The sequence below is a fragment of the Cetorhinus maximus genome, chromosome 1 (assembly GCF_964194155.1).
Source record: "Cetorhinus maximus chromosome 1, sCetMax3.hap1.1, whole genome shotgun sequence".
Lineage (NCBI taxonomy): Eukaryota > Metazoa > Chordata > Chondrichthyes > Lamniformes > Cetorhinidae > Cetorhinus > Cetorhinus maximus.
Genome location: NC_135879.1, coordinates 10935383 through 10962323, shown reverse-complemented (window position 1 = coordinate 10962323; position 26941 = coordinate 10935383). Strand labels below are relative to the sequence as shown.

The 26941-nt window shown below is 44.1% G+C and overlaps 1 protein-coding gene across 2 annotated transcripts in view; it reads right to left on the bottom strand.

Annotated features, from left to right (window-relative positions):
* Window positions 1-26941, bottom strand: part of npnta (nephronectin a) — a 68129-nt gene that overhangs the window by 29643 nt on the left and 11545 nt on the right. For both annotated transcript variants that reach the window (XM_078531738.1, XM_078531819.1), the window contains 6 exons: window positions 21215-21307; window positions 14857-14976; window positions 11810-11929; window positions 9738-9872; window positions 7271-7393; window positions 5545-5895 (listed from right to left, as the gene is read on the bottom strand). In XM_078531738.1, the coding sequence (XP_078387864.1) occupies window positions 5545-5895; window positions 7271-7393; window positions 9738-9872; window positions 11810-11929; window positions 14857-14976; window positions 21215-21307 (942 nt within the window). The remainder of the gene's footprint in view (window positions 1-5544; window positions 5896-7270; window positions 7394-9737; window positions 9873-11809; window positions 11930-14856; window positions 14977-21214; window positions 21308-26941) is intronic.

Here is a 26941-nt window from a genome sequence, read left to right as displayed (position 1 = left end):
ATGGAACTGTATAAAACGCTGGTGAGGCCACAACTGAAATTTTGTGCACAGTTCTGGTCACCACATTACAGGGATGCCCTGTTTCACCTAGTGGAGAGGTCAGTTACCAGGGGGTACAGATTTAAGGTGATTAGTAGGAGGACCAGGGCCAGACCAGGCCGCTGACACGCACCTGCCGAACGAAAGACCTAAATGACGCGCGATGACGTCGGGACACACGCCCGATGTCATCATGCATCATTTTGCACGTGGGCGTGTCAGGCTCGTCCCCACATGCCGACGGCAATATTCTGGCCCTGGTCTGTAGCCTTGCAGGTTACAGCACCTCAGGTGCTGATCCTGGTACCTTTTAAATGAGTTGAGGGTTTCTGCCTCCAACACCAAACCAGGCAGCGAATTCCAAACACCCACCACCCTCTGGGTGAAGAAGATTTCCCTCATGTCCCCTCTAATCCTCCTACTAATCACCTCAAATCTGTACCCCCTTGTAATTGACCTCTTCACTAGGGGAAACAGGACATCCCTGACTACTCTATCTAGGCCCCTCATAATCTTGTACATCTCAATCAGGTCACCCCCTCAGCCTCTTCTGTTCCAAGGAAAACAACCCCAGCCTATCCAATCTCTCCTCATAGCTGCAATTTTCAAGCCCTGGCAACATTCTTGTAAATCTCCTCTGTACTCTCTCCAGAGCAATTATCTCCTCCCTGTAATGTGGCGACCAGAACTGAACACAAAATTTCAGTTGTGGCCTCATCATTGCGTTCCTATTTCTGTATTCTATACCTATTCTATACAAAGGAAAGCATTCCATATGCTTTCATTACCACCTTATCCACCTGTCCTGCCACCTTCAGCGACCTGTGGACATGTACACTAAGGTCTCTCACTTCCTCTACCCCTCTCAATAGGCTCCCACTTATTGCTTTGTTTACGCTTCCCAAATGCATTACCTCACACTTCTCTGGAATGAATTTTCCACCCACTCAATCAAACCATTGATATAATCCTGGAGACAACAGCTATCCTTTCAACTATCAACTACATGGCCAATTTTTGTGTCATCTGCAAATTTCCCAATCATGCCTCCCACATTTAAGTCCGAATCATTAGCATATACAACAAAGAGCATGGGAATCACCACTGATTCCTGTGGAATGTCACTGGAAACAGTTTTCCATTCGCAAAAACATCCATTAACCATTATCCTTTCTCTCCTGTCGCTGAGCCAATTTTGGATCCAACTCGCCACATTCCCTTGTATCCCATGGGTTTTTACTTTCCTGATCAGTCTGAAATGTGGGACCTTGTCAAATGCCTTACTAAAACCCATGTAGACAACATCCACTACACTACCCTCATCAATCCTCCTCATTATTTCCTCAAAAAATTCGATTGAATTAGTAAGACACAACCTTCCCTAACAAAACCATGCTGACTACCCCTGATTAACCCACTCCTTTCTAAGTGAAAGTTTTTCCTGTCTCTCAGAGTTGATTCTAATAATTTGCCCACCAGCGCAGTCAGACTGACCGGCCTATAATTATTTGGTTTATCCCTTGCACCCTTTTTAAATAATGGTACAACGTTCGCAGACCCCCTGTCCTCTGGTACCTCGCCTGTATCTAGTGAGGATTGGAAAATGGCCCTCAGGGCGTCTGCTATTTCCTCCCTGGCTTCCTTTAACAGCCTGGGATACAATCCATCCGGCCCTGGTGACTTATCCACCTTCAAGGACGTCAGTCCCTTCAGTACTTCCTCTCTCACTATCCTTATTGTATCAAATATTTCACACTCCTCCTCTTTAACTAGAACGTCTGCATCATCCCTCTCCTTCATGAAGACAGAAACGAAATACCCAATGAGAACCCTGCCTCTTCAGCATCAGCGCACAAGTTACCATGTGCATCTCTGACAGGCCCTACCCTTTCCTTAGTTATCCTCTTGCTCTTCATGTACTGGTAAAATATCTTTGGGTATTCTTTGAGTTTACCTGCCGATATTTTTTCATACCCTCTCTTTGCTTTCTTAATTACCTTTTTTGCTTCACCCCTGTACTTTCTATACTCCTCTAGGCTTTCTACAGTATTAAGTTTTTTGTGACTGTCATAAGCTTTCTTTTTCTGCTTTATCTTACCTTGTATGCTTCTAGATAACCAGGGGGCTCTAGATTTGGCAGTAACATCCTTTTTGTTTGTGGGGACATGTTCACATTGTGCTTGTAGAATCTCGCTTTTGAATGTCTCCCACTGATCTGTCGCTGATTTCCCTTCAAGTATCTGTAACCAGTCCACTTTCGCCAGATCACCTCTCACAGCTTTGCAAAATTTGTCTTTCTCCAATTTAAAACTCTTACTCCTGTTCTATCTGTATCCTTTTCCATAATTATACCAAATCCAACTGTATTATCGTCACTATCGCCAAAATGGTTACCCACTGCTACTTCATCCACTTGCCCAGCTTCATTTCCTAAAACTAAATCTAGAATTGTGCCCCCCTCTCATTGGGCTTGTTATGTGCTGGCTAAAAAAATTCTCTTCAAAGCAGTTCAGGAATTTTGTGCCCTCTGTGCCTATTACGCTGTTCGTATCTCAATTGATATTAGGGGAGTTTGAAGTCCCCAACTATTATTGCCCTATTGCTTTTGCACTCAGAAATTTGCCTACATATTTGCTCTTCTATCTGCTTCTCACTATTTGGGGGTCTATAGTACACTCCTAGTGGTGTGGCTGCCCCCTTTTTATTCCTGAGCCCAACCCACATAGCTCATTCAACGATTCATTTAGTATATCATCCTTCCTCACAGCTGTGATTGATTTTTTAACCAATAATGCTACACCCCCATCTTTTTTAGCCCCCACTCTATCCTGCCTGAAAACCCTATATCCAGGGATGTTGAGCTGTCATTTTTGCCCCTCTTTAAGCCAAGTTTGCCCCTCTTTAAGCCAATGAAATCATGCTGTCATGTGTCTATCTGTGCCCTTAGCTCATCGGCTTTCTTTGCTATACTCCTTGCATTTAAATAAGTACCTTTTAACATTGCCAAATTCCTGTGCTGTAAACCTTTTAACCTGTGCTTCTTCCGTCTTTCAGAGTCACCCGCTAATTTTCTGTCTCCCGCTCCCTGCTCTGAATTTGTCCTCTGTGAATTTTCCCTCAGGCTCCCATCCCCCTGCCAATCTAGTTTAACCCCTCCCCAAAAACACTAGCAAATCTCCCTACAAGGACATTCATCCTGGTATAGACCAGGATGATATATACCGTTCAGGTATAGACCGTCTGGCTTGTACAAATCCCACCTTCCCCAGATCTGGTCCCAATGCCCCAGAAATCTGAAGCTTTCCCTTCAGTACCATCTCTCCAGCTATGCATTCATCTGGCTTATTCTCCTATTTCCATACTCACTAGCACATGACCTTGGAAGTAACCCAGAGGTTATTAGCTTTGAGATCCTGCTTGCAAATCTCTTTCCTAACTCCCTGAACTCAGCCTGCAGGACCTCATCCCTTTTCCTACCTCTATCATTGGTGCCAATGTGAACCCCAACCTCTGGCTGTGCACCCTCACCCTCCAGAATGCTCTGAAGCCGCTCGGTGATATCCATGACCCTTGCACCAGGGAAGCAACATACCATCATGTTTGCGACCACAGAAGCACCTGTCGGTTTCTCTAACTGTAGAATCCCCTACCACTATTGCTCTCCTGCCTTTTCTCCTCCCCCCCTGCACAGCTGAGCCACCCATGGGGCTCTGGTCATGACTCTCGCTGCTCCCTCTAGGGGAACCCTCTCCCCCATTGGTACTCAGAACTGAGTGCCAGTTAGAAAGTGGGATGTCCCCAGGAGTCTGCTGCGCTACCTGCCTTGCCTTTCTTGTCTATCTGAGGGCCACCCAGTCCCTCTCTGCCCTGCTCCTTCATAAGCCGCGGGTGACCACTTTCTGAAATGTGCTATCCACCTAGCTCTCATCCTCGCGAATGCTCCTCAGTGACACCAGCTGCTCCTCCAGTTCCAAGATACAGCACTCGAACGTTTCCATTTGGTGGCACTTACTGCACATGTAGTTGTCCAGGACATGGGTGGGGTCCTGGAATTCCCACATGGTACAGGAAGTGCACACGATGGGTATGAGCAGCCCTGCCTTGCCTCAAATTATTTATTTACTGCACTGAAATTGGAATTTAAATAAACACAATAAAATGTTAATTAACTCTCACTCTGTCCTCACACCGTTTTTTTTTTTCCTTAACCCAAGAAGCGCTTGGACCTAGGGATATGCAATAGCCACAGTGCCTGCCTGACTACATCACTAAAATTGCTCTGTCTTTGTTTAAGTAACTATCTACATTAAACCACTTTAAGCCACACATGGCAGCAATGGCTCAGTGATAGCATTCTCACTTCTCAGTTAGAATGTTGTGGATTCACGTCTCACTCCAGGGCCAGAATCTTCCCGACATCACCGCGTGTCATTCCAATCTTCAGTTTGGCGGGCGCGCACCAGAGTTGGCTGCGCGCCCGCTGAACTGTCAAAGGCCTGTTAAGACCATTAATTACTTAACTGAACTGACCTTAAGGTTGGCGGGGGGGCAGGCGAAGAGCGCAGGCGGCCTTCACATTTCTCATGAAACCTCATCCACGGGCAGGATGAAGTTCTATGAAGTCTTTATAAATTAAATAAAATTTTTTATTACAATACATAAACATGACACTGTCACATGAGGGGACATGTCTGAGTAATTTTTTTTTTCTTTACTTCAATGTTTTATTCTTAAATTAATCTCCCTGAGGTAGCTCCGTGCCTCAGGGAGATTTCTGCGCTCTTTCACGCGCACACGTTGCAGGCCCCGTCTCTCCCTCCTCCCCCCCCCGCCTGCACAGGTAGCGCTGAGCGCTTTCGGGTGAGCGGCACACTGGGCGGGTCTTAATTTGGCCCGCCCATGCAAAATGGCGGCACACTGCTCGTCCACCCACGTCCGCTCCCGAACCGCCCTCCCGACGGGGAAAAAATTCTCCCCCAAGGGTTTGAGCACAAAACTTGGCCTACATTGAGGGAACGCTGTATTGCTACAGCTGTCACCTTGCGGGTCCCGTTTGCCCTCTCAGGAGGACATAAAAGATCCCATGGCACACTTTCAAAGAACAGCAGGGATATTTATCCCTCAACCAGCATCACTAAAGCCTGATGGTTATCATGGTGTTCTGTGAAAAATGGCTTCAGTGTTTCCTACGTTACATTAGTGACTATACTTTAAAAGTACTTCATTGGTTTAAAGCACCTTGGAGCTGAGCTAAGTTGCCCATATAAATTGCAAATTCTTTATATTAATCAATCAAAAAAGTTACTCAAAGTATGAGCATTTTCCTGCCCCATAAATCCATGAATGCAGTTGCACTTGCGAAAATATCCCACTTTTTGACCGGACTTGCCTGTCATCTTATCTCTGGCCCATGATTTTCAGATCACGAGCGAATCACTTTCCCTAAACCACAGACTAGCAAGGTACCTTCCACCAACATTGTGCTGAAATGATTGCAACACTTACTGAAAACATCTCCTCTTTGCCGTGGCACCTCGTTAGGGATCCTGTTGTCCACAGTCGCGGCTGTGGTTGAGGCTGTAATGGTGACTGCGGTTGAAGCTGTCGTTGAGGTTGTGGTCAAGGCTGTGGTTGTGGTTCGACTTGCAGTAGGGGTGGGGCTTTTCGTTTTGACCTCAGGCTTGTTGGTAATGGGTGGCAGGGTGTTAACTCTCCGAGCTGGGGTCACTGGGTTCGTTTTCCTTTCAATGGTTGCCAGGGTGGTAGTCTCCAGATCAACATTATTCATAGTTTCATTGTTGCCTCTGGGTGGAATAGTAAAATCTGGTAGCTTTCCATTGATTACCCTTCTGTCAGCTGAAAGACAAGGAGCAGCAATGCCAGTGATGAATACCTGCTTTGTAAACATTTTACTGTAACTCACTTTGCTCACTGTATTGCATTGAACATGATGGCTCAATGAGATAAGCTACTGGTATGCCAACAGGCTGCATATTGAATCAGGGCTATGTTGCTTCACATGCATTATTTCTCACTCAACATGGTTTTTCATCTTAGCTCTGAGGCAGTTCCTCACAGATACAGAAGGAGTACAGGCACAATATGTCAGCAGGTTGGTGGGTTCCATTTTTCTTGGTTAATTCCTTCCAAAGCTAACAAGGTTACGCCATTTCTCTTTGGGTGGGATTTTCCGGTCCTGCCAAAGGTCAATGGGCTTTTGGCTGGCCTGCCCCCCTCTCCCGCGGGTGAATCCCACCACAGTGGGCCAGAAAATCCCGGCCTTTATATCGAAAGTGAAATCATTCTTTGTACCTGTCCAATTTAACTCTATAACTATCATCTTTAAAACGTGGGATAAATTGAATCCGCAGGTTATTTTACGAGGCGGAGATGTCATTGCAACAAAGTTTTGATGCGCTTAAGGGGAAGCTGGATAATCTTATGTGGGAGAAGGGAGTAGAGGGTTATGGTGGTAGATTTAGAGGAGAAAAGAGGGGAGGAGGCTCGAGTGGAGCTTAACATTGGCATGGACTGGTTGGGCTGAATGGCCTGTTTCTGTGCCATATATCCTATGTTATCCTTACTTCTGTGAGCAGTACAGACAAAAGTGGTATGAGATAGACTGATTCAGACTGTAAGAAGATGCAGGTGCAGGCAAACCTCAGTCTGAATAGTTCATGCACCTTAGGAAGGGGTCTCATTACGGTGCCAAATTTTACCTCCCTTTCAAATCGATTCACAGAATCAGCAACAGGCTATTTACTATTTAATTGTAGGCTAATTGAGTTTTTAATTGTGTTCAGGTTAACAGGAGATTCACCTGTGCTCATTTAAATGGGGGCCGATTGAAATGATGGTAAATGATGGCAAAGGTGCACGATATGCAAAGTGTGTTTTTTTATGCTCATTCATGGGATGAGGGCGTCCCTGGCTAGGCCTGCATTTATTGCCCACCCGTAATTGTCCTGTGTCTCTGTAAATAAAAGCCAGTCGCTTTCATAAACACTTAAAAAGGTCTAGGGTCCGGTTATATCCTTTGCCGCCTGGCTATCTGAATTCAGCCCTTCATGCTTGTGATGGCCTTTGAAAGCCGTGTCCAATTCATCTCGCTCTCCCGCTCTTCCCCATTTGAACAAGTTATTAACGAGGCAAACCTCGTTGGAATGTAGGGAAGAATTTTAACACGTGGGAGACGCTTGACAGAGTGCCCTGCTTGAATTGATATACTTACGTGTGCAGCTGTAACCGCTACCCATGTAGCCAGGCATACACTTGCATTTGTACAAGCCTGGTGTGTTCTGACAAATAGCAAAAGCACTGCATTTATGTGTCCTCCTCGCACACTCGTCAACATCTGGAATGGAGAGGAACGGAATGGGTCAATGTAGCCTTTCATCCACACAAACATCTTGGCCACACATTTGTTAATCTCTTAGAAAATAAAGCCCGGAAACAGGCCATTCAGCCCATGCTGGTGTTTATGCTCCACATGAGCCTCCTTTCCACCCTACTACATCTAACCCTATCAGCATAAATCCTCTATTCCTTTTATCCCCCTCATGTAATTATCTAACTTCCCCTTAAATGCATCTGCACCTTAACTACTCACTGTGGTAACAAGTTCCACATTCTAATCACTCTCTGGGCGAAGAAATTTCTCCTGAATTTCTTATTAGATTTATTAGCGACTATCTTATGTTTATGGTCCTAACATTAGGACTCCCCAACCAGTGAATAAAAATCTCTCTGCATCCATCCTATCAATTCTCTTCTTAATTTTAAAGACTTCTGCCCACCAACTGCCACACCACCAACCCCAAGCCTTCTCATTTCTAGAGAAAAGAGCTTTAGCCTGTTCAGTCTTTTCAGATATTATAATTTCTTAGGCAAAAATAAAAATAGCTGGAAAAACTCAGCAGTTCTGACAGCATCAGCGGAGAGGAACACAGTTAACGTTTTGAGTCCGGATGACTCTTCATCAGGACAAATAATAATTTATTAGTCCTAGTATCATCTGTGAAAAAGTCTTTTTGCAGCTTGTCCAATGTCTCCATATTCTTTTTATAAGATGGAGACCATTTAAGTACGTGACAATTAAAGGCTCAAAAGCATTTGATTTGGACAAGATATTAACAACCTGCCAGCATAATTAATACTAATCTGGTATTATTGTTCCATCTCTATGAGGAGAGATTGAGGAGACTGGGCCTGTATTCTCGAGAGTTTAGAAGAATGAGAAGTGATCTCATTGAAATATATAAGATTCATATAGGGCTCAACAGGAAGGATGTTTCCTCTGGCTGGTGGGGTGGATGGTGGTCTAGAACCAGGGGACACAGCCTCAGAATAAGAGGATTTAGGATTGGGGTGAGGAGGAATTTCTTCATTCAGAGGGTAGTAAATGTTCGGAATTCGCTACCCCAGAGGGTTTAGAGGTTCAGTCATGGAGTATGCTCAAGGCAGAGCTCAATAGATTTCTAGATATTAAAGATATCAAGGGATTTGGGGATAGCGCATGTAAGTGGTGATGAGGTAGAAGATGATCTAACTGAATGGCAGAGCAGGCTCGAAGGGCCAAATGGCCTACTCCTGCTCCTATTTCCTATGTTCCTATGTCATCATCCCTACAGAGTTCAATTTCCAAAGCTTGTTCAGGACACCATAGAAAAAAGGGTCTTATTACAGTTTTATGTCAACTTTTTCTCCCATTCAAATCTGACAATGGAACTCTTGAAAATAAAATAAAAAACAGGCCAATAGTTTTGGAGCCAAATTTTTATAAGTATGCTAGCTTTTAAAGTATTTAACTGTGTCATCCGCATTTTTTTTCTGAAAATTGTGTGTGGTCCTGGTTGACACACCAACAATTAATGAAACAATTTATCTAGTAAAATAAAGTAACAAAAGCCCCTTGTCCGTGTAGGATTCTGGTGGCACTTTGTGGAATTAAGCGATTGAGGCAGGGATGCAAGGAAATAAATAACAAGAATCGCTGCGAAATATTCATGTCAGGATTTTTTTTTCAGGAGCAGCGTTTATTCTTGAGCGATGTATTTAGTAAGAGGCGTACGACACTGGGTAATGAACAGTGTCAGCATCAAGCGCTCCCAGGTGAGCTGCGACAGAGACAGTTGCACAGAAAAAGACCCTCCCCAATTCACCCTCCTGCACCCCTACCTCAGCTGTGGAGGAGGAGTAGCAGCTGAGACCAATCCCGCCTTCCGCTTGCATGCACCTTCCAGCAGGGGTCGGTGTGGAATAGAAATCAGAGTCAGGGTGGGACCGAGAAATGGCCTGATGTTTGGGGTCACAGGTGCGGACCGAAAGGGAGGCAGTTAGCAAAGTCATCACCCGATCTGTGTTTGGTCTCCCCAAAGTAAAGGAGAACACATCATGAGCAGGAAATAGAAGATGCTAAATTGAAAGAAGTACAAGTAAGTCACTCTTTCACATGGAAAGAGCCTTCAGTTGCTGTTTTATTGTAAGTGCATGGGAAACATGACAGTGACATTATTATAAACAAGTGAAAACTCAGCGTGTGGGACATTGGGCTGTGATCATGCAATCCAGCGCTCCCAGGAGGAAGCACCTTGTGGGCCGAGATCCTGTGGTTTCCTGTCCATTGAAATACCCAGTAGAAGTGCCCCTAATGCCTGAATAGTATGCCAACAGATCTGCCCATTGCTAAACAGACTCACCTAGACACCGGTATTTCCCGTTATAGTACCTCAGTTCAAAACCATCGTGGCACTTGCAGTAGTAACTTCCAAAGGTATTGATGCACTTCCGGAATCTCGGGCAGACAGCTCTCCCAGTGGCACACTCATCGACGTCTGAAAGGAAATACAGGAGGAGTTTGTTAGAAGTCGCCAGTTAAATCAGTTCATTGTGGATTATCACGGTTCACAGCTCTGCAAGGCTGGGCAGGGGTCACATCAGGTAAGCGCTGTCTACTCTCCAAACCAAGCTACTATAACAGGAAGGAGCTTATCGGAGCCACAGCCCCACACCAGACCTAAAGGTTACAGTATATAGTTAGGCTTCAATCCCACTCTTCCACTTTAGAGTGGTAAGGTAAGCAAGATGTGTGGTATTGTTAGAACCATATATTTCAGGACAATATTTTCTTCCTAAAATATGGAAAGACACTGCATTATCTGGATATTTTGAAGTTGACCTGGGTTTTTTTTTTGAAAGGGTCATAAGTTCACTTTTGGACTGGGAGCAAGCATGCCTTTTCCAAGAAATCACCTGACCAGCATGGCACTTGATGCGGGACAGCTGTTTGCTTGTTTACAGTGCAATTATTTTAATGGATGGAAATCGCATGACAGGGGTAAGCTTTAAGTTTTGAACTTATTTTTTTAATTCAACTGGAACTGAACTGAGAAAGTGAAAAGCTGCCCAGCTCACCTTCTCCTTGCCTTGCCTGAAATAAAATGGTTATCATTACCCAGCCAAGAATCCTCTTCTCAGTGGAACTTGGCTGTCCTTGGAAACCAGAGAGGCTGAGACGAGAAGATTGATCCAGCTCTATTTTCCTCCACACCGAAGCTCCATTGGCGAGAACCTCCAGGCTTCTCCTGGGACAAGAGATCTATCCTCACACGAGGGTGCTCCAGGTTAACAGCGTCAAAACCCTGTGAACTTTATCCTTTTCTTTTATATAAAATCTACTCTTCAACTGCCCATCTCTGCAGAGACCCCTACCTGTTTGTCCTTTGTTTGTTTACGTGTGTGTTTGTGTGTATGTGCCAGGGAATTTAAAAAGGGATAGATAGTTATACTTCCAGGTTACAATTATGTACTAACCAGCTATTGCACCTTGTTTTAAAAAATAAGTTTTGTTTTATAATAAATCAATCATTCTGATTTTATTGAAAGAAGCCTGGTTAAAGTCTTTCTTATTTTGCGTCTAACAGTAGCGAAGGTTAATTTGGCCATTTGGGGAGTGAATTACAATTTTAAACTAATGGTGCGACCTGCGGAGTACTGGGGCTAGATAAACTGCACACTCCTCCCATTCCACACGTAACATTATGGAGAGTAGGGTCTTTGGCAATGGGTGAGCTCAGTGCCCTGGCACATGCCAGGCATGGCACTCTTTGCTCTCTGGCCTTCCCCTGGCCTCTGGCAAAGATGCAGTATTAGGAAATCAAAAGCACAGTTTCTTGCTTGACTCTGCTGCTTGGGAATCCTCCCTATAAAGCTTAAGGGAAATGGTTCTGAGAAAACCGAAGCAATTTTTCGAATTTTATTGAAGCAAAACCTAATTCAATGTAAGTCCCAAAAGGATAAAAAGCCAGGAGCCAAAGGGAAGAGAAGAAAGCAGGCATTCTACATTAGAGGGTGAGAGTTAGACCAGCTCCAGGGTTTAAGGGTGCCTAGCTATTACACAGTAGCAGCAATTAAATGGTTCCGCCTTTAGGAATTTTGTCTTACTGAACAATAGGATTTTGTTGGCTGGCAATTTCAAGATTACAAAGGTGACTGTGTGTTACTGCAGTTGTGAAGGCAGGCAGTTTGTGACAGGCTAATACTTTGGAAGAAGCCCATCATCTAGTAACCGATACTCCCAAAGAAAGGGAAAGGGGTCAGTAATAGGCCATTCAGTCCCTCAAGCTTGTTGGGCCATTCTATCCGATTATGGTCGATCTGCACCTCAACTCACATTTCCTGGTTCTATTTCTGGCCCGCGATTCCTCGATCAAGGAGCACTGGAAAAATTTCATTCCACTGCTCCTTGCAAACAAGTCCTCTACATACGTACCCACACAGGTCCTTCTGTCTGGTCCAAGCTGCAGTCCAGAAGAGGGACAGCGACACCGAATCTCTCCTTTCACCTCATCGCAGCCATACTGGCAGTTTGCCATCGCGCAGGACCGCATGTCTGTCAAATAGCAACGGAGAAGTTAATTCGGGCACCGGCAAAAGTCAGCCATCACCTTCAACCAGGGCTAGAGAAATCACGGGTTTCCCCTGTTTCTGGGCCCTCAGGTGTGTCTGCGCAACAGGACTTTTTAAGAGGCCAGAGAACAAAGACTGAATGGTTCACAATCGTATCTGTTTCATGATCAGCAGGTCTGAAGACTCTGCTGATTGCTGCTTCTCACTACAATGTTCAATACCTACCGTGCAACACAATTTTATCACAATATTTCAATACCTCAAAAAACTCATAAAAAGCACCAAGACAGAGTGGAATAATAGATAAGTAAACAAAAGGACAAGATTGACGTCAATGGAAAAGCTTCTTGAAAATCATGTGCAGGATAAAACAGATTACTGACTCACTAGGAGCCCATTACGCACTCCTGTCCTGGCAATTTCACCCCACAAAGCCTGCTCACAGTAAACTTCCATTAGCAACAAACTAAACACAACTCCAGCCATGATTCCACCCTCTGTTCACTGGATAATTGTGGATGACAAAGGCCATCTAGCTCAGTTCATCCCATCCATCCCAGAATGACATACGAACATGTATACTAGGAGGAGTAGGCCATTCGGCCCCTCGAGCCTGCTCTGCCATTTGATAACATTGCCTACGTTATATCAGTAACCACCAACTCAAAAGTATTTAATTGGCTGTAAAGTGATTTGAGATATCGTGAAAGGTGCTGTTTCAATGTAGGCTTTGTCTTCCTTTCATTACACCAGCATCCAGTAGGCAGAGGGACTGAGGCACTGTTGAAATTGGAGACCCAATGCTGATTCTCGAAGGATAATTAATCACAGGGCGATCAACTGATGTTAGGAAAGTGGCTACAAATAAATCACTACATTTATAAAAACAATTCAACTCTATAGCTAATCACCCACCAACACCGCCCTCTAACCCCCTTCTAACCTCCCCCTCAATCCCCCTTCCACCCCCTTCTAACCTCCCCCCCGACAAACCCCCCTCTAACCTTCCCCCAACATCACCCCTCCAAACACCCCCCCCAACTTAACCAATCGCGTTGGCAGCTGATGTACCAACGTGGAATGCTGATGATGTATACCTTCATCGATCAGCCTCCCAAAAGATAAAAAAAGATTTAAATTTCAGGCTCAAAAACAAAAATTGCTGGAAAAACTCAGCAGGTCTTCTGAAGAAGAGTCATACAGACTCAGATATTAACTCCACAGATGCTGTCAGACCTGCTGAGTTTTTCCAGCAATTTTTGTTTTTGTTTCAGATTTCCAGCATCCGCAGTATTTTGCTTTTAAATTTCAGGCTAACCAGAATATCAAAATTAATTACGTCACTTTAATTCTCCTATTAGCCCCTTTAAATCAGCATTCCACTCCCACTCTGACCTCGGTTTCTGACACCATTTCAATGCTCTTACCACACGTTTGAGGGACAGCACCTCACCTTTCGGTTCAGTACTTCACAGCCTTCTGGTCAGTTCAACAATTTTGGTTCATACCCACTGCTCTCATTTTCTCGGACAGCTGCTGCCAGTAATGATTCTGCTGATCCCATTTACACCTCCTCTGGATCCATCTTTTGTTTCTTTACCTGTCCCATTACCAGCCCTGTTGGCCTTGCACCATCATCCTTTCCGTCAGTTCATCTCTCCTGCCCTCCACCCGATCCTAAACCTACTCTTTCGTTCTTGCTTCTCCTCCCCAACTTTCCCCTAGCTCTTCTTCCCCTTGCTTCTAAACTGTTAAATCTCTAAATTCCTCCAGTTCTGATGAAAGGCCATCAGCTGGAGACATTAACCCTGTTTCTCCCTCCAAAGTTCTGCCTGACCTGCTGAGGATTTCCGGCATTGTGTGTTTTTTTTTTACATATCTCTACACAGATACAGCTTCCTGCTTGAATCCCTGAGCAGTGACCAGGAGCAGGAATCCTGGCCAATTCCCCTCCTCTATAAGCCAGGCAGCTTGAAGTCCATGTTAGCAGCCCCCAGCTGTCTGTGGCTGAGACCTGCAAGCCCTCGAACAAACCAGAGCTAGAACGTGGGCTCTATCGATATAGTCTGTAATCTCAAAGGAAACTGAATTTACCAGTTGAGACACAGGAACAAACAGGATTTTAGTTTCTTCACGTTTGCCATAAAGAGTACAAACTGGGATGAGCCTGTCATTGACCTGTTCTATGGGCCAGTGGTTTAGAACCAATGCTGGCATTTGCAGTGGTTATTTGAGTTGTGTGGCGCTGAGAGGGGTGCAATACATTCCTTGAAGGAATCCTTTCACCACCAAAAGAGGGCTATACGGACTAGCTAAAAGCATAAGTGAAAGCATCTATCTTCACCTTGTATAACTCTCGTTGCATTTACATTGAGCCATCCCTCCGACTCCCCACACCCCCTCTCAGTACATTTCATATAAAGTCTGTTGTTCGGTCACAGAAGGCTGCCTCCATTCATGCTGCAGTCAGGCTGATAATGGACCCAGGCACAGCTTTCACTTGGAAAACCTGGCTGCGATTTGTTAAGCTTGAAGCAGCTAAGCGAAACCCGGCTGCTTGATAGGAACCAAGATCCAAACCAACGATGACTGCGCAGCCCGTGGAAAGAAAAGGAAGGAAGGCTTGTGTTCATATAAAGCGCCTTTCACAACCTCAGGACATCCCAAAGTGCCTTAGAGCAATCAAATACTTTTGAAGTGTAATCACTGTTGTTACCTAGGGCAGTAGTAAAGGACACGGTTACAATTAACTCACTGTGCTTTCGATAACAGAAAGATGACTTTAACCTTGGAAAGAAATCACCATCTTATTGCAGATGACAACGTTCACCACCGTTATTACTGTAAATACCATCTAAAATAAGGGACGGAGATGGTATCACATTAAGCAATCGAAAGTGAAACACTTACTTGCACATGATCCATCAGACATGAGCATATAGCCATTCAGACAGTAGCACTTGTAGCTGCCGTACGTATTCATACACCGATGCTTGCATGGCCGAGGCTTCATCCCACACTCGTTAAAATCTGTTCCGCAAAATAAACGCCACAGTTAATGTCAACATTAAACCGTCCCTTTAATTTACAAAAGGTAGGTCTGGCGCAGTACTGGGAGCCTCAGGTAAAATGTATTAGAAATTCAAATTGCTTAACCATTCTGCTCCCCGTTCTAATTAACGGTGAAAATTCTCTTCTTGTAATGAAGTAGATGACGGTAAATGGATAGCTTTGTTAAGGTAGCTCGCTGCATCATTATTATCTGAAATGGTCATCTACATCATAACAGCAGTAACATAATGCAGTACTGGAGTTTTAGAATTGGTGCAGTATGAGCAACACTACATGGTAGTATTTTGCTGTGAGAGTACTTTAGGGGTGAAAGTTTGGATCTTGGGTTTGATGTTTGGACATAAGAAATAGGAGCAATAGTAGGCCATGTGGTCCCTTGAGCCCGCTCGATAAGATCCTGGCTGATCTTGTGCCTCAACTGCACTTCTCTGTCCTATCCCCATATCCCTTGAATCCCTTTGTGTAAAAAAAAATCTACCAATCTGAGTCTTAAATAGACTCAATGACTGAGCACACATATCCCTGTGTGGTAAAGAATTCCAAAAACTCACAACCCTCTGGATGAAGAAGTTTCTCCTCAACTCAGTTCTAAATGGCTCAGATCCTGAGACTCCAGCCCCAATTGCTAGACTTTCCAGCCAGTAGAAACAGCCTGACAGTATCTACCCTGTCAAGCCCTCCAAGAATTTTATACCTTCGAGCAAGAGAATTTCATACGTTTCAATGATATCACCTCTCATTCTTCTAAACTCCAGAGAACACTGGCTCATTCCACTCAATCTCCCCTCGTAGGTCAACCCTCTCATCCCAGGAATAAGTCTGGTGGGTACATACAACCTGTCAGACATTGCAGTTACGTTTATACTTGGGCACCTCACCAACCCCAGCAAACTCTACTCTAACTCTGTTGTTTGGTCACAGACGACCTCCTCCATTCACACAGCAAGTCAGGCTGAAGTGGAATGACACCAAATTCTGAGGGGGGTGAACACTGACTTTGGAATCCAGCATCAAATCAAGGAACCCCTGAAGAAGGGTCAAACGGACTCGAAACGTTAACTCCTGTTTCTCTCTGCACAAATGCTGAGTTTTTCCAGCAATTTTCTGTTTTTGTGTAAGGAGCCTAAAGGTCAGCTTTGGCTATAACTTGAATGTGTGCAGTGAATATCGCAGGTATCACAATTGTATTGAAGCACCTCTGAGTGCAACATGATCTATGTAGACAACTTAAATACCATTGCACTGTCTGGCTGCTTATTATGACCATTTTGAAATGTCTGTAATGTTCCTTTGACTGTATTGAAGCACCTCAGGGTGAGACATGATCAATGTGGAAAACTTGAACATTATTGCACTTTTTGTTTTGTAATGTTCTTTCAGATATTTTATGAATATGGTATATTTTTTTCAAAGAAAAAAGCTTTGGTTATCAATTTGGTTATAGATGGCTTGATGCTGGTAATATGGCTCTGTATGGTCACTAGGCAGTGGCATAGTGGTATTGTCACTAGGCTGATAATCCAGAAACCCAGAGTAATGTTCTAGGGACCTGGGTTCAAATCCCACCATAACTAATTTGAATTCAATAATAAAAAAAGTCTAATGATGACCTTTTTGTTTAAAAAAAAAACCCATCTGGTTCACTATTGTCCTTTAGAGAAGGAAATCTGCTGTCCTCACCTGGTCTGGCCTACACATGACTCCAGACTCACAGTAATGCCCTCTGAAAAAGGGCAATTAGGGATGAGTAATAAATGCTGGCCTAGCCAGTGACTTCCACATCTCATGGACAAATAAAAAAGGAATTTTAAAAAAGATCAGTAAATCCAAACTAAAAAGCCATAGGCAGACAGTCCAAATGCTTTACACTGGTGTACACGTGACATGCATTTACCTAGATCCGGATGCAGTTTGCTATTTTGGGGTTTGAACTCGTGATTTGAGGTTGCTAGTCAAGTGGCATAACTATGACTCTACCGCCTACAAAAATGTACGAGGTGCTGATTTAACCACTGACCAAAATGTTCTTCCTTTCCATTTACTTATTAAACATGAACGTTGACATCGGTGACCTCTTGATGTTTCATTTTATAAAAAGTGGGGAGTTCTGTTCTCACAGTTCCCTATATACACAAAGGAGCACAGATTGCATGAAGACTAAACAAGTTGGACGTTCTGTTTAGTTTTTACTTTGCGTTAACACTGCCATCGGTGTTTTTCCCCTATTTGGTTATATCATGTGGGTTTGCCCATCTGAATTAGCTCATTTTACTGTTTACAACATCTTTAACCCAGTCAATTTTCAATCGGGTTTAACACCAATCAACAACTACAGTTTACAGAGAGAAGAGTTCTGACTGACAGTCGTGGAGTATGCAATGAACAGAATTTAATTCATTTTATGTCAAAGGCAGTGCAAAGTCAGGGAAATGAGCAAAAAACTGAATCCTTGGTGCGTTGCTAAAATTTATGCTCTTTAGGGTGAGGGGGGAATGTCAGCTTTGGCGAATGGAGCACTTTCTTATTTCATACATCCATTGACGGTATCTAGACCTCCCAGGTCAGGCTCAGGATGCTCAGGTACAGCGTAAACCTCCCTCCACTCTGCCAGAGCAGCAGGTGCGGGCGGGGGTGAAATTGGTATTGGAAGGTGGCACAAAATGGATGACAGTGACTCAGCAGTCCGAGTTAATACCCCAATCAATTTTCCATTCTAAACCAATGTCGCCCCCAGTGTCTCTCTCCCCTAAACCTCGTATCACTAAAGTGACACATTTCGCACAGCAGCCAGTTAGAATTAGAACTGTAGTTCACAGCACAGAAGGAAGCCATTTGGCTCAGTGTGTCTATGCTGGCTCTTTGTTTAGTACAATCTAATACGAATCCCAGCAACCTGCTCTCTCCCCAGGACGTGGTTTCCTCCCTCTGCTTCAAGTATTTTCTCCTGATTTTGGTCCTTATGCTCAGTGACAATTCTAAGTTGATGACCCTTTCTCACTGGTTCCTCAAGCAGAGTTTCCTTGGTATCCCCTTTCGTGAACTTACACTGAACACTCTCCAGGGGTTAAATATCCTCTACATAATGTGGCATTCAAAAAGCACCCCGTAGTCTAACTATATAGCCGAACCAATGTTTCTTACACATTTATAATTGCTTCTTTTTCTTGTTTCTATTTATAAAACTCAGTGTCTCTGACTTATTTTTTTTAGGTATATGATTCAACCAGGGATGAAATGGTGGCAGGCCTAAGAACGGCCTGGGAAGTGAAGTAATCCTCTTCAACTGAACCTCAAATTTACCTCAACTGAGGAAAGCTACTCTAATCTTTCACCGCAGGACGGACCTCCGACAGTTAAAGGAGATTTCCATCCCAACCCATCTGTCTGACAGTTGGATTTGAGCCCAGATCCCAAAGGTGAAAGGTTATCCGACCCATTGCACCGTCCGGTTTCCGAATTGCTTCCTCTTCGGAAAAAATAAATGATAACGGCGAGTAAGATCTATCTATCTAAGATCTATCGAGGGTCTGCGTCGTTAGGGTTTTTAGAGAACTGACTGCTTGCAAGGAATTGAGGTTAAACTTGGCTAAAACCCATGACAAGCCACACAACGTTCTTGTTACCTACTTAGCACAGAAGGCACTTCTTCTAATTTTATAGCAGTGGGGAACAAGGTTGTGAATAAACAGCTCATTCCTCTATTGGACAGAGGTTAAGTCCCAGGTGGCTTTGTCCTCATTTATCAGACTAGCAGGTCTGGCTTACCTTGATGAGTCTGAAGTCCGTTTTTAGTTTTCAAGAAGTCAATCTTATGAGTCCTGACTATTGCCAGACAGCAACAGAACCGGAACCCATCAAAGAATCTGAAGTGTTTAATCCCCAGGATTAAAGATTTAACCTGCAATATCCACGCCCTATAAAGCTAGCATGTAAAATAAAAGCCATGGTATATATATTTTTTTTAATTTATTCTTTCATCGGATGTGGGCATTGCTGGTATGGCCAGCATTTGTTGCCCATCCCTAATTGCTCCTGAATTGAGTGGCTTGCTAGGCCATTTCAGTGAACAGCTCGGAGTTAACCACGTTGCTGTGGGCCTGGAGTCACATGTAGGACAGACCAGGTAAGGATGGCGGATTTCCTTTCCTGAAGGACGTTAGTGAACCAGATGGGTTTTTATGACAATCGATGATAGTTTCATGGTCACCCTGACTGAGACTAGCTTTTGATTCCAGGCTTATTAGTTGAATTTAAATTCCACCAACTGCCAAGGTGGGATTTGAACCCATGCTTGCAGGGGATTTGCCTGGGCATCTGGATTACTACTGTAGTGACATTACCACCACATCACTGTCTTCGCCCCCTCCCCCCACCCCTGTCTCCCTTTTACGGATGCATCAAGTATTTCCCCAGGGTTTACACAGAATATCAATGCGAAAAGCAAAGTGAGTAATAACTCTACACCCCCAGGAAATTATGTCTACAATTCCACCTCTGAGTGGCCAGCAAATGCTGCTCCTTAAACATCTTCTGATCTGAGGGGTACGAGAAAATATATTGTTGGTCCGGGTTTAAATCTTGTTAGGAAAATAATACTTGGTCTGGTATCAAAACAACACATGTGTATGAGTTGAAGGGGAGGTAGAAGAGTTACGGTAAAGCTTTTTCTTTTAATGAAGATGTAGGATACATTGAGTTAGGAAAAGAAGGTACATTTTTATAGCACCTTTCCCATCCTCAGGACGCCAAAGTGCCATAGAGTCGTAGACTTATACAGCGCGGAAACAGGCCCTTCGGCCCATTGTGTCCGCGCAGGCCATCAAGTACCTATCTATTCTAATCCCATTTTCCAGCACTTGGCCCGTAGCCCTGTATGCTATGGTGTTTCAAGTGCTCATCTAAATACTTCTTAAATGTTGTGAGGGTTCCTGCCTCTACTACCCCCTCGGGCAGTGTGTTCCAGATTCCAACCACTCTCTGGGTGAAAAATTTTTTCCTCTGAACCTCCTGCCCTTTACCTTAAATCTATGCCCCCTGGTTATTGACACTTACGCTAAGGGGAAAAGTTTCTTCCTATCTACCCTATCTATGCCCCTCATAATTTTGTACACCTCCATCAGGTCCCCCCCACCCTCAGCCTTCTCTGCTCTAAGGAAAACAACCCTCGCCTATCCAGTCTCTCTTCATAGCTGAAACGCTCCAGCCCAGGCAACATCCTGGTGAATCTCCTCTGCACCCTCTCCAGTGTTTGAAAGCCAATTAAATACTTCTGAACTGCTAAAATATAGGAAATCACAGAATTGTTAAGGTGCAGGAGGAGGCCATTTGGCCCATCGTGTCTGCACCGTCTCTCCAAACGAGCAACTCACCTAGTGCCTTCTCCCTGTAACCCTGCACTACCTTCCTTTTCAGAAAGCAGTCCAGTTCCCTTTCGGATGCATCAATTGAACCTGCCTCCACCACACTCTCAGGCAGAGCATTCCAGACCCTTAACCACTGACTGCATTAAAAAGTTTTACCTCATATCACTTTTGCTTCTTTTACGGATTACTTTAAATCCATACCCTTGTGTTCCCGATCCTTTCACGAGTGGGAACAGTTTCTCCCTATTAACTCTGTCCAGACCCATCATGATTTTGAATACTTCTCTCCAATCTCCTTTCAGCCTTAATTTCTCTAAGGGAAACAGTCCTAACTTCTCCAATCTATCTTCATAACTGAAGTTCCCTATCCCTGGAACCGTTCTCGTGATTAGTAGAGGCGTTGCCATGGAGAAATCCATCAGAGTGCCATCATAGTCCACTTGCCAACCAATCAGCACTCTCTTCTCACAAAGTATAAATTGTTGTTCCCTTTACTTTTGATATACTTGAGAATGTCCTGATGAGTGTAAGATGAAAAGCTTCTACACATCTCTTTTCAACAATTATTTATATCTATAGCTTGTTAAATCTGAGATGTATACCTCTTTCGCGCATGAACTCAGGACTATTTTACTATCATACAGAACAAACTACTGACAGCCATGATTGCTATTTATTGTTGGAAATGGTTGCTACTATACTGACATGTAATGTGAGCACTGTTTCTGTACGCTCTTTCCTGATTAATCTGTCAAAACGTAACAAGTGCTCATTCCACGTTTGACAGGACATTTTTTGTTTTTGGTTGGCAAAACCTGGTTTCTCGTTCTTACCTTGGTTGCATGTTTTGCCTGTGTACCCCGGGTAGCACTTGCACCTGTTTGGACCCACGCACTCGCCATGTTTACATCCGTGTTGACACACAGCTGGTAAGAGTAGAATAAACAAGTTAAACAGGCCCCTTCTGCTCAGCAAGCTCACTGTCACAGAGTTAGCCTTTCAGGATCAACGATGGTACCCAGGGAAGTAGATCCTATTGCTCCAATCCAACACAATTCCATAGTAATAACACATAATTGAGTGTGAATTTCTCACTCAAATAATTAACTTATTCACAAGGACAGTGCCACGGCTTTCCTAACTTTGATAGGCAATGTTTGACCTTGAAAGGGTATTTCACAAATACGTTCATAAGGCAAGTTCTCAGAATGACAAGGGCCAGCATTTTATTCTTCTAAAACCAAATGACACTTTTTTCTATATCTTACATTTTGAGCAATAAAGGTGCTATCTCACCCATCATCGAAAGGCATGTGTTACAAAATGGCTGCTCACTTCAAAATGGGCACCCGGTTCCTGCTTAGTTGACAACACCATTGAAGTGTTACAACAGCACAGCTGTAAGTCTCACAGACAACAAGAAAGGTGGTGTTGGACTGATAACTACATCCATTAAGAGGTTAGAATAAGACAGCACAGGACTTAATTGAAGAAGAGTAATTAGATTTGACAGACCCTGTGAAAGGACATTTTGCTATCTGCAATGTTAGTGCTATTTTCAGTCAAGTAGCTTGGCTTCGTCTTATCCCCAATACATTGGTCTTTGTTTTGCTGCATAATTTGCTGACTTACCTTGAAATATAAATTCATAAAGTATAGTAGAGGGAAGCTGAGCTCCTGGTAGTAAATACTCTACTTCGCACAAAGCAGGAAAACCCAATACTTCGTCTCTGCTGAAGGTAGATAGTCTGGGCAGGGGCATTAAGGAGTCACAACTGGCCTCAGTACCTTGGACTCAGGCAGGTGGGAGTGGGAGAAGTCAGCACTTTTTGATTATTTTCCAATGACACGGCAGGGAAAGGGCGCCTCTGCGGACATCGTTGGCGGTGCACTCTGAGGCCGAATAGCTTGCTGATACCGTCCGGGCTCGGCAGTGAGAAATGGGTGAAGTAATGGACAGCTCTTGGCACCCATGGTACCATTAACCCAGAGCGAGTAACAGCCTCCAAGGGATGACAGGACAACATGGGGATCAGGAAGTTAGGGGCACTAAAGGAATCAAGGGACATGGGGATAAGGCAGAAAAGTGGACTAGAGGTGGAAGATCAGCTTATTCAAACTTATTGAATGGCAGAGCAGGGTCGAAGGGTCTTACAGCCTACTCCTGGCTCCTCTTTCTTATGTTTTTATGGCAAGTAAACATTGGGAACAAGCCACAATGACAATTTTTCCACCATGTAGGAATTGAAACCTGTAAGAAAAATAGTCCAAAGAAGCTCGCTGACTTTAAGACACCACTTAGGATGACGAAGACTGAACTCCATTTTTATTTTTAGGCTTCATCTGGTAAAAGGACCAGAGGGAAGAGGCAGAGAATTTCCTGCACACAATGGGTTATTATAATCTGGGAGGCACTGGGCACTGGACACAGATTCAATTGAAAAGTTAGTATGGACTTGGATAGATGATTGAAAAGGAAAAACGTGCATGGCTATGGGAACAAAGTACGGGGAGTCGGACAATCAAGATGTCGCCTTCAAAGGGCTGACACAGCCACAATGGGCCGAATGGCCTCCATCCGTGTGGTATGTCTGTATAATTTTACGAATTCTCCCACGACAGAGGAAGCTAATAAATCTGGATTAGCTATATGGTTCTCACAGGACATCAGTAAAGTTTAGTGTCCCCGAATCTAACCTCTGCAATAACGCACCTACATTGAACAGGAAAGGGAAAACAGAATGGCAGACCAGATTTTCTTCAACTCTCACTGGTTAATCAAAAAAAAAGTTAAATATTGATTATAATTTTTAATTTTGTTGCATCCAATAAACCTATCAAGGGTTGAAGGTATGAGCTGGGCAGTCCACTGCACTGTAATTCATATTGACATTACTTTAGGTATGTTTGTTTTAAGTTGCTCTGAATGAGGTTGAAGGCAACTGGAAGTTGCTGACTTTCATTTGGAGAATGACAGAATATGAACAGCACCCACTGGCTCATTAAAGGGAGGGAGTCTGATTAAGACAAGGGTGAGGCTTACTCAAACAGCTTTCATCTTGTTCCACATTATTAGTGGTTCTGAAATTAGATAATGCAGAGTGATAAGAGAACATAGAACAGGAACTTTGAACAAAGAAAGGAAACACAGCTATTGGAAAATGCCTTTACAATAATGTCACTCAACACATGAAAAAGAAAAATACTCTCACCTTAGTTCATGTCGCCTTGCGTTGGGTAAGTGAAAATTATTTGTGACTAATGGGTGGCAACGACTAGCAGGCAGCAGTGACCGACGGACAGCAGTGATCAGCGGGTAGCAAGACCAGCGGATGGCAGTGGCCAGCAGACGGCAGTGACCAGGGACGGCAGTGACAGAGAGTCTCGGCGACCAGGGGGTGACAATGACTGAGGGTGTTTGTGGCCAGGGATGGCAGTGACTGAGGATGTCAGTGACCAGGGGTGGAAGTGACCAGTGGCCAACGTGCAGATAAAAAGTGAGTATTTTCAGGGGAAAAGACAATGAAATGCCACATTTCCCCAAAATGGGATCACAGTGTTTGGAATCCTTGAGTATTTGGTGACCTGAAGTTCTCTTTCTGATCTTTTTATCTCATTTCTCAAGGGCAATTAGAAATGGGGCAATAATAGATGTTGACCTTGCCAGCGTCACCCACATCACAGGAATGAAAAAAAAAAATCACAATAGCAGGTGAAAGAGTTGACTGGAAAGGTCATTCAATAATTTGTTCTTTGATAATAGTGTTGGGTCTATCAGCAAGAGTGAAAGGACTCTGCTCCCAACCAGAGTAACTTCAGCTCAAAATACATTTTGTTTGCTCTGATCAGATGAGGAGAAATATGGCATTCAGTTTGTGATGTGAGCTGACTGCACTTGTGAGATCAGAACAAGCTGCATGGAACCTACCAAGGATGGAGCAACACATGAAGAATTTCTCAATAGTCTTGCATTGTAATGGATCGATAGCAAGTAGTTTTTAAACCATGTAAACATATGTGCACTACTCAAATGGCAATAGCCACACTCACCCCCTAACACTTTAAAATGCCTCAGGTGTCAGCTGTGGCTCAGCCTGGTAACACTCTCACCTTCAAATCAGAAGCGACTTGACAACATAATCTAAGGCTGACACTTCAAGTGTACCATGCTGTCGTTTTGGATAAGATGTTGAACTGAAACTGTGCCTGCCCTCTTAACTAAGTGCAAAATATCCCATAGTATTATTTGGGGAAACTGTAAGGGAGTTGGGTGGCACAGTGGTTAGCACTGCTGTCTCACAGCTCCAGGAACCCGGGTTCGATCCTGGCCTTGGGTGCCTGTCTGTGTGGAGTTTGCACGTTCTCCCCGTGTCTGTGTGGGTTTCTGCCGGGTGCTCTGGCTTCCTCTCGCCATCCAAAGCCGTGCTGGGTAGACGGATTGGCTGCAGTAAATTATCCCCCAGTATATGGTGTGCATGTGACTAGTGTCCCATCCTGGGTGTACCCCGCGTAGCGCCCATTGCCTGTCGGGATAGGGTCCAACTCCCCGTGACCCTGAATTGGATGAAGTCGTTCTGGAAAAGTGACTAAGTAAGGAAGTCCTCTCTAGCACGCATGTCAACATTTCTCACTAAAACAGATTATCTGGCTGTTTACCTCATTGCTGTTTGTGGAGCCTTATAATGCACATCTTGGCTGCTATGTTCCTTACATTAAAACAGTGTCAATATTCTCTGGGCTGTAAAGTGCTTTGAAACATCCTGTGATCACGAAAAGCACTATATGAATTATAAACAGATGATCCGGTCATTATCATATTAAGGCTTGTGGGATCTTGCTGTGCGTAAATTGAATGCTGCATTTCTTACATTACAACAGTTACTATACTTCAAAAGTACTTCACTGGCCGTAAAGTACTTTGGGACCTCTGACGGTCGTAAAAGGCGCTATATTAATGCAAGTCCTTCTTGTTCTTGTCCAACCTGCTGAGTTTTTCCAGCATTTTCTGTTTCTTTCTTGTTCTTATGTCCTTCACACCCAGTGTCATGGTTGGATATTTACATGCTCTGAAATCAGCGGTCTGTGAGTTCTGTAACATACCAGAATTGAGTAAAATAAGCTGCTTCTAATTATTGAATATAGGTATGGACCTCAGGTGAGCAATGGATCAGGTTCTGAACTCCACGGCAAACTTCCTATCAGCACTCAATACCTGGGTCCACATATGAATGGTCATTTGGAGAGGTACTGGGGGATTGTCACTGTTGTTGCAGTGAGAATCAGGGTAGGAGCACAGAAAAATGAAATAAGTTGACAGGAGGTCCATGCAAATAGAGAAAGCATACGATTTGCACGGTTACAAGAGAGGGTAGAGAGGAAAATAAGAGCTTTTGTTCTTCCTGGGCTGCCCTGTGGACAGTTCTAGAGCAATATTGTGGAGAACTGCGAGCAGGCGGTCTGGATGGGACATAGTGAATGTAGGAAGAGGGGAAGAAAAGAAGGAATGAAACAACTTACAAAACACAGGACTAAAATGCGTTAGGAGTCAGCACTCAGAATAGTTACATTCATCAAAAGTCAAGATATTCAGAAGGGTTTGTGACCTGAATGCCACCATTTTGAAATATGAACAATCACAGAGCTGTTGAATCCACAAAATGCGGATTACTGAAAAACTAAATGTTGGACCAGCAGGAGGCCCTTTGGCCCTTGAGCCTGTCCCATTCAATTAGATCATGGCTGATCTATATGTTAACTCCATTTACCCGCCTTGGTTCCATATTCCTTAATACCCACGCAGATGTCACTTGTGTGTGCGCTCACTCAGCAACTGAGCTCCAGGTCAATTGTCAACTCCTCCTCTGAGAGATATGAGAAAATAGGCCTTTCGCTAAACGCCCAGAAAACTAAGGTCCTCTTCCCACAGCAAACACCTCCCCTGCCCCCACTGTCGATTAAGATCAACATCAAGATCCCGGAAAACGTGGGCTATTTTCCATATCTTGGGAGCCTCCCCTCGACGAAGGCAGACGTAGACAGCAAGATTCACCATCGCCTCCAATGTGCCAGCTCAGCCTCTGGCCAACTGACGAAAAGAGTATTTGAGAGCCAGAAACTAAGGTCATGGCATAGCAGGTGGCAGTGATTCCCACTCTACCAAATGCTTCGGAGACTTTTACAACCTACAGCAGGCACCTTAAAACGCTGGAGAAATACCACCAGCAGTGCCTTTATAAGATCCTTCAAATCCGGTGGCAAGGAGACTGTCCAACAGCAGCGTCCTCTCCCAAGCCAACATGCCCAGCTCATACGTCTGACATCAGGCTACTCAGGACTCAGTCACGGCAGGAGACCCCCAAGAGGACAGCAGAAGCGCTTTACAGATGCAACCAGCCCTCATAATTTAATCCAAGGATAATGTAAACTTCCTGAAGTAGACAACTGTCCACAACTGAATGCAATGCTTCAGATGCAGTCTAACCAGAAACGTGATACAGCCGTAGTATCACTTCCACCCCTTTGTATTCCGGCATTGTATTGTAAATAAGGGTGAACATTCC